General features: G+C 34.6%; 1 protein-coding gene across 4 annotated transcripts in view; it reads left to right on the forward strand.

Moving 5' to 3' along the window:
- Positions 1-14,874, forward strand: part of ATG2B (autophagy related 2B) — an 81,781-nt gene that overhangs the window by 19,762 nt on the left and 47,145 nt on the right. For 2 of the 4 annotated variants that reach the window (XM_012791048.3, XM_076003743.1), the window contains exons 3-12: positions 176-328; positions 862-964; positions 2,655-2,817; positions 3,919-4,098; positions 8,834-8,930; positions 9,440-9,625; positions 11,332-11,486; positions 11,580-11,685; positions 12,559-12,820; positions 14,089-14,239. In XM_012791048.3, the coding sequence (XP_012646502.2) occupies positions 176-328; positions 862-964; positions 2,655-2,817; positions 3,919-4,098; positions 8,834-8,930; positions 9,440-9,625; positions 11,332-11,486; positions 11,580-11,685; positions 12,559-12,820; positions 14,089-14,239 (1,556 nt within the window). The remainder of the gene's footprint in view (positions 1-175; positions 329-861; positions 965-2,654; positions 2,818-3,918; positions 4,099-8,833; positions 8,931-9,439; positions 9,626-11,331; positions 11,487-11,579; positions 11,686-12,558; positions 12,821-14,088; positions 14,240-14,874) is intronic. The other 2 variants (XM_076003742.1, XM_076003744.1) reach the window with 2 other exon arrangements.

Below are 14,874 nucleotides of genomic sequence, written 5' to 3' on the forward strand. Positions count from 1 at the left end.
GAAATATTTAAATCTCAAGAGTAATTTCGAGAATGTTGTTTGCCTAGGTGGTAACAAAATGATGCTAAGATTCTCATGGGAATTAAGAATTTATGTATTTGAAATATGGTAGTTTAAGAAATAGCATTGTTGTAACTCTGAGAAATTGTTTAGGGTTAATTTATACTTTCTGCAGCAACTGGTTCGGAGCCTATGTATTGGTCAAGTTTTATGACTAGCAGTATGCAGTTGGCAAAAGAATGTCTTAGCCAGAAACTAACAGATGAACAAGGAGAAGGAACCCAGCCTTTTGAAGGACTTGAAAAGTTTGCTGAAACCATTGAAACAGGTTTGGCATTATTAAGCATTTTCAAAGTTTTAGATTTTCTTTAATAATTTAGTACCTTTATTTAATAAACCTTGTATATGGCAAATCCACTGGAGTATTTTTTTTATTTCCTTTTTTTAAATCTTTTTTTACCCAAGGCCAGAAATTAGATGCATATAAAGGAGTGTTTTTTTAAAAGAATTACTGTTCTCACTTCAGAATTAAAATTATTTAAAATATTGTATTTAATTGCTTGTTATTTCTTTTGTACCTTAGTTTCTACTTTGCTTATTTTATTATTCTTGCATAATAAAAGGATTAGAATCTTAGTGTTAGTCATTGTCCCAAGTATCTGTTGAGATGTAACATGGGTAAATAGTAAGGCAAAATATTTATTATAAAATCTAGGATTTGGGGATTTGAAAGGAAAGAAATTCAGTTTCTTTGTTTTGTAAATTCTTATCAAACTAATATTCCTTTCGTTGGCAGTTTTTATTTAGTTTTCTTTAGTGTAAATATGGTCCTTTACATTGACAATTACTTGTTTACTCTAGTACTAAGAAGAGTAAAGGTAACTTTTATAGACACTGTTTTGAGAATTGAACATGTGCCAGAAAATTCCAAAACTGGAACTGCACTTGAAATTCGAATAGAAAGGTAAGAATTCTTACACCTGGAAACAAATGACCCTATTGTAACTCTCACATTAAATTTTGGGGTGCCTTTGTGAGATTAGAGGTGATGATATTAAATTAAAATATTGCATAATTTCAGAGTAAAGTGTTGCTGTCCAAGTTATGTTCTAATTACATTATTCATAACTTAAAGTACAGTTGGTATATAATTATATATAATTCTGTGTTGAATTTGAAGCAAGTAATTCTCTTTTAGTTACCATCAAATCAAAATAACAAGTATTTGATTCTCTTTTAGTTACCATCAAATCAAAATAATAAGTATTTGGTTGCTGCTAAATTTAAGGCACTCCTGTGGAAGAGTGTCTGCTTTTTCACATGAACAATGCAATATTTAGGCATGTTCCATTTAATATCAAAGACTTTTGCCCTGCTTAATCTAAAAGCTGCTTTAGTGAGAAAGGCTAAGGCCACTGTTTCTTTTGAGGATTCTGAGAGGATTCTTTTAAAATCAATATGTGTAATAGTGATTTACTTAAAAAGATACAAACCCATTGCTTTTGGTTTTCTTTGTATGCCCACCTGGAGCCCCTATCAATAATTTCTAAAAACAGGGATTAATTTACATATACACACCTGAGTGTTGATTTGAGGTATCACCTGTTCACTTGTGTCTTAATGCTGCATGGACTGCCAACAGAAATGAGCAAGATGAAGTATGCACACTGAGCACCAAAGACACTTTGTGTATATATCTACTGGGGGCCTTTACCGAATTTTAAGCAGACATGTTATAGTTCTGTCTTTCACAAAACACACCTATTAGTGAAACAGTTATTATTAACAGATCTTTGTGGGGTTTTTTTTTTTTTTTTTTTTTTGAGACAGAGGCTTTGTTGCCCAGGCTATAGTGAGTGCCATGGCATCAGCCTAGCTCACAGCAACCTCAAACTCCTGCACTCAAGCAATCCTTCTGCCTCAGCCTCCCGAATAGCTGGGACTACAGGCATGCGCCACCATGCCCGGCTAATTTTTTCTGTATATATTAGTTGGCCAATTAATTTCTTTCTATTTATAGTAGAGACAGGGTCTTGCTCTTGCTCAGACTGGTTTCGAACTCCTGACCTCGAGCAATCCCCCCACCTCATCCTCCCAAAGTGCTAGGATTACAGGCGTGAGCCACCACGCCCGGCCCAGATCTTTGAATTAGAGTATATTACCTTAAACGGTATATTTAAAAAGTATCTCAAATCTCATGCATTTAGAAACACCTTTTTTTCCCCTCAATATCTATAGATCTGTGTCCAAGAACCATATTCTGTATTTTGTTTAAATTTAAGATTAGTTACACATGAGAATTAAATGTCATTCATGTCAGGCTTGTGACTTGGAGCCAAATGCTGTCTTACTGCTACCAAGAGATGTTTTGTGGGGGAGTGCAGGAATTGTTTTCCTTGAAGCTAACTTTAGGAAGTTATTAATTTCCCCCCAAATTTAAGCCTCATGAAGTTATCTTTCTTGTTGTTAAGTTCTGTTCATGAAAATACTTAACTGCAGTAAAGCATAATGCTGCTGACCACATTACAGGCATATTCTAGAAGTGCTAGCACTTGAAAACCACCTTAACTTTAAAAAGTTGTGAACATTTTCTTATTGCAAACTGATTTTTCTAGAAGCTTTGTGTAAATGTTCTTCTTGTTTTTAAATTTCAGAACTGTATACTGTGACGAAACTGCTGATGAATCCTCAGGAATTAATGTACATCAACCCACAGCTTTTGCTCACAAGTTACTTCAGCTCTCTGGAGTGTCTCTCTTTTGGGATGAATTTTCTGCATCAGCAAAATCTTCCCCAGTGTGTTCAACTGCACCAGTGGTAAGAAAAACAAAACAAAAAACCCAAAAACATAATCATGGATTTTTGAAAAGGTTTAAATGAGGGCTATTAAATTTTGCTAGGATATATGTGTTAATGAGTCTTTATCTATTTTGGGGGCTAGCACAAATATTCAATAATGGGGATATATATTTCAGAGTACTCATATTTATAAATAATGCATTTCCTATCATTGTGTGATATATTAATTTGATAGAGAAATGTTAGATACTGTGTCTTGGGGGGAAAATGATATACAGGTTGAGTATTCCTTATCTGAAATGGCTGGGAGCAGAGTATTTTGGAATTCAGAATTTTTGGATTTTTGAATATTGTCATATACATAATGAGGTATCTTAGGCATGGGACCCAAGTTTAAACACAAAATTCATTTCTGTTTCATGTATACTTTATTCACATAGCCTGAACTTAATTTTATACAATATTTTGAATAATTTTGTGCATGAGGCAAAGTTTGATTGCGTTTTGGCTACCACCCGTCGCGTGAGGTCAGGTGTGCAATGTTCCACTTGTGGTGTCATTTTGGTGCTCAAAAAGTTTTGGATTTTGGAGCGTTTTGGATTCAGGATGCTCAGCCTGTATTAACATCTAATATCATTTTATAACAAAAACAGGAAATCAAGCAGTGTTCATATTTACCTTACGTAATAAATGTATTGCTGAAACTTTATCTTACAAATCATATTTTAAAAAAGCTTTATAATTAAGGGACTTTGTTGCTTCCTTCCAAAAGCAGTGCTCTTTTACAAATCAGTCATTCCATAATTTATCTTTTATGTTATTTAATAAATCAGGTTTTAAAAATTATACAGTGTCTATTAGATTTTCTTATTGCCATAACTTGAACAGATATTGTTCCTTTTAAGTAAAGTCCTTTTTCATGATTTGCCTTAATTAACAACTTAGTATACTAACATGTTATTGTGTTTCATTTTAGCTATACGATACTGGTTTATCCATTGTAACATAATATATATAATATGGTTTTATGTGTCAAATATTTTGTTCTTAAGTTGACATTTATATTTTACATTTCAACTAAAATATTTTAAATAATTTATTTTTATTGCATTGTTGTAGGAAACTGAGCCAAAGCTGTCACCTAGCTGGAACCCCAAAATTATTTATGAGCCACACCCACAACTAACTAGAAATTTACCAGAGGTTGCACCCTCTGACCCAGTGCAAATTGGAGGGTTAATTGGTAGGTTGGAGTTGAGTCTCACGTTTAAACAGAACGAAGTACTTCCTGGAGCTAAGGTTAGTGTTTGTTTTATTTTCTACAGCAAAAAACCAAAATAAAAGTACATATATTCTTTAATCTGTACACAGTGACCCACTGACTGATTACTATAGATTTTCCTGTAACTAAGGCTGCAGTCCCCAACCCCCAGGCTGCAGACTGGTACCTGTCCATGGTCTGTTAGAAACCAGCCGAACAGCAGGAGGTGAGTGCCTTGTGCGTGAATGAAACTTCATCTGTATTTACAGCCACTTCCCATCCCTGGCATCCCAGTATAAGCTCCGCCTTCTGTCAGATCAGCAGAGGCACTAGATTCTCATGGGAGCAGGGACCCTACTGTAAACTCTACATGCGAGGGATCTGGGTGGTGCTTATGAGACTCTGATGCCTGATGATCTGAGGAGGAGCTGAGACGGTGATGCTAGTGCTGGGGAGTGGCTGCAAATATAGATTCTCATTAGCAGAGAGGTTTGGTTTTTTGTTTTTGTTTTTTGACACACAGTCTTACTCTGTTGTGATGGATAGAGTGCAGTGGTGTCATCATAGCTCACTGAAGCCTCAAACTCTTGGGTTCAAGAGATCCTCCTGCCTTAGCGTCCTGAGTAGCTGGACTACAGGTACATGCCACTGTGCCTGGCTAATTTTTTTTATTTTTTTAGTATAGACCAGGTCTCATTCTTGTTCAGGCTGGTCTCAAACTCCTGAGCTTGAGGAATCCTCCCACCTCAGCCTCCCAGAGTGCTAGGATTACAGGCGTGAGCCACCGTGCCCGGCCCACAGAGAGGTTTGACTACACAGTAAATGTAATGTGCTTGAATCATTCCAAAACCATTTCCCCACCCCCACGTCCATGGAAAAATTATCTTCCATGAAACTGGTCTCTGGCGCCAAAAAGGTTGGGGACTGCTGAACTAAGGTACCTGCTATCTCAGAGTTAGTATTTTCTTTTATTTCAAAATATTGAGGGGGTACAAATGTTTTGTTATATTGATAGTTTTTGGAGTGCTTGAGACAGGGCTATAAGTATGACCATCACCTAAATAGTGTTCATTGTACCAATTAGGTAGGTTTTGTCCCTCTGCTCTTCCCCCCTCCACCTGCTTCATTTCCAGTGACTTGTATAATGACTTCCCTCTGTGTACATGTGTGCCCATCTGGGTCTAATTTATTAGAGAGTACACGTGGTGTTTGTTTTTCCATTCTTGAGATACTTCACTTAGGAGAATGGTCTCCTTTTCCATCCAAATTGCTGCAAAAGGCATTAATTCTTCATTTTTTATGGCTGAATAGTACTCCATGGTATACATATACCATATTTTGTTAATCCACTCAGACTTAGCATTTTTACTGTAAGTTGGTGCCTCTGTCCTTAAGTCACAAAATTTATGTAAGGACTGCCTTTGTCCCATTGCTGCAACTCAGCTTTTATAAATCGCTGTCTCTTACATTTGTTCTCCCCTGTCTTAAAAATTCAGAAACAAAATACCCCTCCTTTTTCTATTAGGCATGGTGTTATTGGTTCAGATAACTAGGAAGGTATTAAATAGTCTTTTTCTATCATCATAAACTTAAGAAGTTTAAAGGAAAACAGATTTGGAAAGGAAGAAGTTTACTATAGAAGATGTTTAGTTATATATGTAAAAATATCTACCCATCTATTTTGAGGAGAATAACTCATTTTTATATAGTTGTGAAAAGAGATTGACTTTTCCATTTTTTTTGAAGACAGTATATAAAAACAACTGTATCTGTTTCTTAGGGAACAATATCAATCTTTTGGAGAACCAGGAAACTTGAATTTATTTAGTCAGTTAAAAATGTATTTGTCAAGCATTATTTTCAGACTTTGGAAACGAGTTTTCTATGTAATCTATATAAAATGTAGTTTAAGAAGATACCAGGATTTATTTATTCACTGATCTACCTAGTTGTAGATGTTCTAGTGACTACTGTATGCTAGGCCCTGTGGAAGTTCTTAGGACAGATGCAAAGATGAATGGAATACAATCTTTGCCTTAGTAAAAGATGTGATAATGGATATGGACACTGCTATGGGAACATGGAAAAGGGAGCCAGTAAATACATGTGAATATACATAAAAAGATTTTCAGAGGATTGAAGAATCCCCAGAAACCTTTTCTTGGATTGGAACACTTGACAAGAGTTGGAGGAGGAGGAGGAAAGTGATGATTGGAATGAAGACTTTCCTATTACTGATTGATTACTCCCCTCTCCCTTTGTTTAGTGCCCTATCCTTCTTCAGATGGTACAAAATCCTTTCACAGGGTCTTAAACCTCTTCATAAAATAGCACGGTGAGATTGTTAATGGAGCAGATAGTCAAAAGTGTGTGTAAACACTATGGGGAATCCCCTGCTGTGGTAACATCCTTGGGAAACTAAGACATCTGTGTCTTTGGGGAATGCACTTGCAATTTCTGTAGGAAGAAATAATCATAGCAATGACTTTTATAGTTCTGTTTTGGTTAATTATATATACTCCACAATGTTTGTATGTTTCAATCAATGTAAACTCAAACTTTTGCACATTATGTATAGATTTGTGTAAATGTCTTTTACAGTAAAACATTATACTTTTGTATAAATGTATATTACTTTTAGTGCTCTGATTATTAGATGACAAATGAACATCTGGAAATATTGCATGGTGGCATTGTCTGCCAGCTAGCATTTAATATTTGGAGATATTACCATCCTTTCCTATACAGTAATTTTTATGTAATAACTTGAGCATTTGAGTACATTTTGCTCTTATTTAATATAAATGGTGCTAAATGGAAAAACAAAAGTTCTGCATATTAGCACTGAGAAACATGCTTTGAGCATTGAAAAACAAGAAGATCTTCTAACATTATTATAGCATAGACAAAGATGCCATTAATTAGAGGTACTTAAAGTGTTATATCTTTAGTCTCTTTCTGATATTCACCAGACCTAAGTCTAACAACTATGGGATTAAAATGTTATGAAATGTTTCCCCATTTTTTCCTGAGGTCTCAGAATATTACTCCCTTCAGTAGTAAGTCTGGTGTTTTATGTATTCAATTTCAGCATATGTTTTCAGGAATGCATTCATACGAAAATAGGGGACTGCTGGTATTGAATTTAGAGACGTTTTGTCTCAGTTACCATGTTACATTGAGTTGAAATTTGTTTTTTCGTTGTTGTGTTCTTTTATATTTCCAAAAGAAATTTTTTTTTTCTACTATAAATAGAAAGAAATCCAAAAGAAATTAATATGTACTTTGCCAAACTCAGGATGTATAAATAATGAAATATTTCTATGAAAATTTTAATTTCTATGAATTAGAAATGACACTTGATTGTCTATTCTAATGAAGGTCAGAGATTGTGATTTCAATAATAAGAAATTAAAAAATAATTTTTAAATTTGGCATATAATCAGAAACACATTTTCTTCCTCCCCCCCAGCCTTAATTACTTGCTGGTGCATGCCTGGGACATCAGCAGTCAGTAAGGAGCCCACAAAACAAGCAGTTCATGGGCAGAACAGGGGAAGGAGGGAGGGCTTTCCATCCAGGTCAGCCTAGGTTAAAACCCAGCTCTGAATCTGTTACATGGCCTGGTGCAAGTCGCTTAATCTCTGAGTTGTTTCCTTACCTGTAAATCAAGAACATTAATATGAATTAGAGGAAATATATATAAAAGCAATTAGCATGGAACCCCAGTGCTCAAAAACAAAAGTGATAATGATTATTATTATCAGAGAATGTATTATGTTTTTAGATCATGGAAGTTTCTCAAAGTCACTATGTAATTTATTTTTTGTTTTTAGAATCAGAAGGAATTTATTTTTCTTCCAAGGAAGAAGCTGTTTTCCAAATGTAAATGTGTTTTATTAATTAAATTATTTTTCAATTATAAAATAGCACAAAGATAATAGAAATCAGTGCTAGCATATTAGAAATAAGAGAAGGTAAATAAAAAGTAAAGCAGGGTTATTCAACTTTTTGGAATGTAGTATAAGGAATAGAGTAATTGCTTTTGTCAGTATATAGGAGTCAGGAAGTGATTGGAATGGAGGTTTTATTTCTAGGAGCTGCTATTTCCCCTGTTCTGCCCATGAACTGCTTGTTTTGTGGGCTCCTTACTGACTGCTGATGTCCCAGGCATGCACCAGCAAGTAATTAAGGCTGGGGGGAGGAGGAATGGGCAAAGAGTTGAACAAGAGAAGAGAAGTCTACATAAGCACTATCTTCCACCCACATCTCTGCTGTGGCTTCCACTCCCATGCCCAGGAGAGCAGGCCTTGTGGAACACAGTGAACGTTTGGGAGAGGCACACTGTTGGCAGAGAAGGTCCTCATGTGCTCTGCTACAGAATGTGATTCATGGTAGACTCAAGAAAGCTAACTTTATTGGCTTTTGGCTTAGTCTTTTAAATGTCAGTGAATGCTGTACTACTGCTGCCTTAATACTTTTTCTTAGAAACTGTCTTACAGCTTCCTTAAATACGTAGAAGACTTAGACAAAAAGTATGACAGTGGACTTGTAAACATGGAATTTCTCAGGTGGATTTTTCCCCTTAGGATAACGATTTGGTGACCTTTAAGTCTTTTCTTTTAGATTGTGTGAATTAGTAGAGAGAATCTTAGGTGAAAGAATCCAAGAGTAAAGAATCTAGTCATCTCAGTGCATGAAAATATGCCGATATTTATGGTGGTGAGATTATAAAGAATATTCATCCTGAATGTTTTTGTTTTTTTTTTTAAGTTGGATGTTGATGGACAGATAGACGCTATTCATCTATTCCTGTCACCAAGACAAGTACACTTGCTTTTGGATATGTTAGCAGCTATTGCTGGACCAGGCAAGTATAACTGTTAATTATTTTTAATTTTTAAAAACTTTTAAATTAAAATATATAAATACATATAGGAAAGTCTATTTATTTTTGAATATGTGAAATCAAAATAATCTATTGTAAATAAGTCCTGAATAGTTAAATTTGACTGGGTCTTTTGTGTTACTGTGGCACAAATTTGCATTTAAGATTATTTGTGTCATACTCTTAACTTTTTCAAAATTGTTCTGATTTACTTCTGTGGTTGAGATTAGTACTTCGTATAACTGGGAAAGTATAATTCTTGAACAAAGTAAGTAGCACACATTTAAAAATATTTTTAATGACACATCTATCAGAGATAAGATTTGTGTTTCCTGGCTAGGTACTTAAAGCCATTGCTTAGATCTCTGAATCATTAAATAGCAGTGGTTTTGCTAAGTTGCTATTGGTATTGGATAAATGTGTTTTGGGAAAGAAATGCTTAAGTAACTCCAAATTTAATTACTGTTTTGCTTTCTTTTGTATACTTCTAGAAAATTCTAGCAAAATAGGCTTAGCTAATAAAGACAGGAAAAATCGACCAATGCAACAGGAAGACGAGTATAGAATTCAGATGGAATTAAACCGGTATTATTTGAGAAAAGATTCTCTCTCTGGGGGTGTATCTTCAGAACAAAGCTTTTATGAGACAGACGCAGCCCGTACACCTTCTAGTCGTGGTAAGCAACTCAGTTGGTATCAGATTCATATTATCATCATAGAAAAATTACACTTAATTTTGGCTGCTGTAGAAAGAAGTTTAGTATTGAAAGAACAAAAAGATCTATACTGTAAGAAAGTTTTAGTTTATAAGTTGATCAAACCACAGCATTATAGAGGTGTACTAGTACACAGGTGCTGTAGTACCTTTTTTTGATAGTGTAGTTTTGTAAATGATTTTTTCTAAGGAAAGTCAATTTACAAAAATATAAATTTATAGAAAAGTTAAATTGGGAGTAATTATTTTGTGAAAGTATTTGCTCACATAATGATTTATAGTAGATCCTTTTATTTTTTTATTTTTATTTTTTTTGAGACAGGGTCTCACTTTGTTGGCCAGGCTAGAGTGAGGTGCCATGGCATCAGCCTAGCTCACAGCAACCTCAAACTCCTGGGCTCAAGCAATCCTACTGCCTCAGCCTCCCGAGTGGCTGGGACTACAGGCATGCGCCACCATGCCCGGCTAATTTTTTCTGTATATATTAGTTGGCCAATTAATTTCTTTCTATTTATAGTAGAGATGGGGTCTTGCTCTTGCTCAGGCTGGTTTCGAACTCCTGACCTCGAGCAATCCACCCTCCTCGGCTTCCCAGAGTGTTGGGATTACAGGCGTGAGCCACTGCGCTCGGCCAGTAGGTCCTTTTATTATTTTTTTTATTATGATTATTTAAAAAATTATTTTTTGAGACAGTCTCGCTTTGTTGCCCAGGCTAGAGTGAGTGCCATGGCATCAGCCTAGCTCACAGCAACTTCAATCTCCTGGGCTCAAGCAATCCTGCTGCTTCAGCCTCCCGAGTAGCTGGGACTACAGGCATGTGCTACCATGCCCGGCTAATTTTTTCTATATATATTAGCTGGCCAATTAATTTCTTTCTATTTATAGGAGAGACGGGGTCTTGCTCTTGCTCAGGCTGGTTTCGAACTCCTGAGCTTGAGCAATCCACCCTCCTCGGCTTCCCAGAGTGCTGGGATTACAGGTGTGAGCCACCGTGCCTGGACCAGTAGATCCTTTTAAATAGGAAGCTTTTCTTTACTAATCTTTCCATCAGTTATGTATAAATATACTCTTTACCCAGCTTACTTTACTTTACAGGTATTTCAGAACGTATAAGCACTAACAGTATAAAAAATAAGAATCAATTTAAGTATGGAATGTTGAAACAAATAAAAATTAGAAGCTTCTCAAGAAATATTGGCCATAACAAACTACATTTTCATTTATAATCTCCAGAAAAAAGGAACTGAAATATAAATAGAATTCTAAATAATGTATTTGGCTTGTTGTTTTTTTAAGAGATAACTGTGTTCATATGAAACCAGAGGTTGCAATATATTTATACTATTTTAAAGTCTGGATTTTAACTCCTAAACTGTGATGTGGCATTCAAAAATATAACATGCAATACTGCATGTCATGTATTTTTAAATTTTAAAACAAAGCATATTCATTAGTAGGATAGCTTTGTTAACTTATTTGAGTTTTTACTATGTTGCTACTGTCTTGGATTCAAATAAATTACCGCATTGGAAGTAACATGAAATATGGGGCATCACTGTATCTCATGTACGCTGAAGGAAGAAGACTGTATTAATATACACTATTTTACTTTAAGACTTGAATTGGTAGACTTATATAATACAAGTGACAAAGTTTAATTCTCTCTAGAAGAAGAAGTTTTCTTCTCCATGGCTGATATGGACATGTCCCATAGTCTCTCTTCTCTTCCACCCCTGGGGGACCCCCCAAACATGGACCTTGAGTTATCATTAACTAGTACATATACAAATACCCCAGCAGGATCTCCGCTAAGTGCTACTGTGGTAAAGTATTATTTAATTTTTCTTCCATTCTTGAAAAGTTGCTTCTAAAATTCTATACCTTACTTATGTACTTTAAAATAAAATCTTTTATAGCTTCAGCCAACTTGGGGAGATTTCCTTGATCACCATAAAGAACAGCCAGTAAGAGGGTCAACATTTCCATCTAATCTAGTCCACCCAGCAACTTTACAGAAAACAGGTAAGTAAAGTAAGACATTTGTTGTTAGTTTCCCTGGAATTTTTTTAAGTTTAAAAATTAAAAACAATTTTCTTTCTTTTTTTTTTTTTTCCGAGACAGGGTCTTGCTCTGTCGCCCAGGCTGGAGTGCAGTTGTGCGATCATAGCTCACTGCAGCCTCCAACTTCTGGGCTCAAGCGATTCCCTGCCTCAGTTATCTGAGTAGCTAGGACTACCAGTGTACACCACTAGGCCTAGCCTCAATTTTGTTTCCCTCTAAAAATGCTGTTCTACTTCTTTTCTTTTCCTTCATAATTTTTTTTTTTTTGTCTAGGCCATTTAACAAAGTTTAGAAAGAAAATGAAACATTGTCAAACAATTCACTGTGAAGTGTTTTAGAATAGTTGTTCATTCATTGTATTCTTTGTGTACTTAAATATATAAATATTTTTAGTGAAAACATGTACTATAAGTTTCATGTTATTGCAGTTTAGGAGTCTCAGTCAACTGTCTGGTTTTTGTTTCACTGTTTACGTATTCCTCAAAAGAGAACCTCAGGTGTTTCTTTTATTTAATTGAAATAGACACAGGCTTAAAGGAAAATTTGGTGAGCAGCTTTTCATTAATGTTGGCTTTTCCAATACAGTGTTATTAATGGAAAAGCTTTGTTCATATGTTTATTATCATAACACATTGTTTGGTATTTCAAGTATCAAAGATCCTGGATACAGCAAGATAACAGCTTATTTTATTTTACTTAAATTGTTTAATATCTTCAAATTCATGGGATAATTGTTTTCTAAAGCTAATAAATGAGTAAATGTATTACAATTTTGATATAGATTGTTCTTAAGTATTAAATTTTAAGTGTATAATTTTAACACATGTATTTTAGCTCTCCCATCTAGATCAGTTTCAGTGGATGAATCCAGGCCTGAACTTATTTTTAGACTAGCTGTGGGAACCTTTTCAATCTCTGTGCTTCACATTGATCCTCTGCCTCCACCTGAAACGTCACTGAACCATAATCCATTGACACCTATGGCGATCACTTTCTTTACTTGTATAGAAAAGATTGATCCAGCAAGATTTTCAACAGAAGATTTTAAGTCTTTCCGAGCAGTATTTGCAGAAGCTTGCTCACACGATCACCTTAGGTAAATTATCTTGTATTTGTTAATGATATTTGAAAAATAACCAGATGTGGACTTTTGTATCCATCTACTTACCTATTAACAATTGTTTTTCTAATTCACATTTTATTTGTAAATGAATGAAATGAGTGAAGTTTTCTTGCAATGCTGCAAAAATGTTTAGTGCAGAATCCCTCAGTCAGGTTATTTGGTATGCAGAACAATGTAGGTATAAATTCTAGATAATCTGTAGTTTTCTAAGTTATCTCTTTAGCTCCCTGCCCTGCTTTTGTCAAGTTTCAGAGGCCACTTTTTGCCATCATTCCTATTGATGCTATTACAGTGATGAGAACAGTTCTTACCATCACTGGCATTAGCAGAGATGACAATGGTGCTGAGAGTAGAATGAACTAGTGAGGAGTGACTTGGAAATGATCCATTTGCCACTGGCCATGGGGTGGGAAATAATACCAAGGCTGATTCTCAGATTGGATGCTATGTTTTCAACTTCTGCTTTAAAAAAAATCAAAACTGTCCTAATAGTGATCCTTTCATGGGTTGAGGAGATAATTGAATTTGTAAGTATAGTATTGTTAATGTACACTCTTTATTTTAACATGAAAGTGGTCTATAAATTGTTGAATGATATTTAATACAGTGGTTTAGCACATACTGATACTTAGAAAATACTTTGAGCTTTTGTCTTTTTAATGCTTTTGAAGTACTGAAATTGATATGCAAAGTAGTTTTGACACCTAGTAAAAGAACCCTACAAGTTAGGACCATAGTATTTATAATGAAACTGCAAAAAGTTTTTTCCCTTCCCATTTTTGCCAAGGTTTCAAATATTTGCCAGTAGAAAATATAACTCAAGCCACTGAAACTAGAGGTAGACTTCATTTGAACCTGGCTGACTGAGGTTTTTTAAAATATTGCATAATGTTTTCAGAAAATTCTAAGAAGCTATTTCAAATATTTTACAGATCTGTAAGATTTTATCCACCACAGTATAAATTTTAAAATGTGGAAGCAGGAACAGCAGTATGGGGAAATAAATTTATCCTGGAAAATTTCCTATCAACAGAACTGATTTCTTTATCTTATGTCAGGGAATGGGAAATTTGAAGCAGTCTTTCAGGTTAATATCCTTAGGAATATTAGTTATTGATAACAATTTGAACTTGTCAGATGAATAATGGTTATAGTTAACATCTGTTTACTATATTCTACTTGTGAATCATTGTTTAATTTAGAAGTATGAATACTCTAAAATGCTGTATTTTTTATAATAGATTTATAGGTACTGGCATCAAAGTATCCTATGAACAAAGACAAAGATCAGCCTCCCGATATTTCAGTACTGATATGTCTATTGGGCAAATGGAGTTTTTGGAGTGCCTGTTTCCAACTGATTTTCATTCTATTCCTCCTCACTATACAGAGGTAAATATTGGATACTTTTCCTTTAGGATTATTCTTTAAGTCTATCTTTTTAATAATTGTATGAATAACAGTTTTCTTAAGAAATATATAGGAAGTCATAAGAGGAGGAGTATTGTCTTTTTCTTGCATTTGTGTTCTGTCGAAACAGATTTTAAAGTATGGCATTTGAGGTCATTATGAATCTGTTAGAACTTTAAATGTAGAGTTGACTTGTTTAGGAGTGGCAGACAGGTTATGAGACAAATGACTTCATTTCACTCATTTTCATAACACTCTTCATTTCAGAAGAATTCTGTTTATTGAACAAATATTAATACTTACTGAATGCTTGCTGTTTGCTAAGGACTTTTCAAGACAAGTGAAATGTCTTGTGTTCATTTACCGTTAATCTGATTTTCTTTCCTATATTAGGAAAAGTAACCTAGAAAAACATTTAAAGACAGTCAAAATAACATTTATTACTAGTACTTTGCCCTTATGTATGTTTTAATTTAAAGCACTTTCTTGGGTGTTATTTATTTGAATCCTCACCTACGTTTTGCAGATGAGATACTAAAGTATCACAGAAGTTAACTAGCTTGTCTTAAGATTCACATTGCTAGTAAGTAACAAAAATGAAATTTAAAGCCAGCTTT

Source organism: Microcebus murinus, chromosome 6 (genome assembly GCF_040939455.1).
Source record: "Microcebus murinus isolate Inina chromosome 6, M.murinus_Inina_mat1.0, whole genome shotgun sequence".
NCBI classification, from domain to species: Eukaryota; Metazoa; Chordata; class Mammalia; order Primates; family Cheirogaleidae; genus Microcebus; species Microcebus murinus.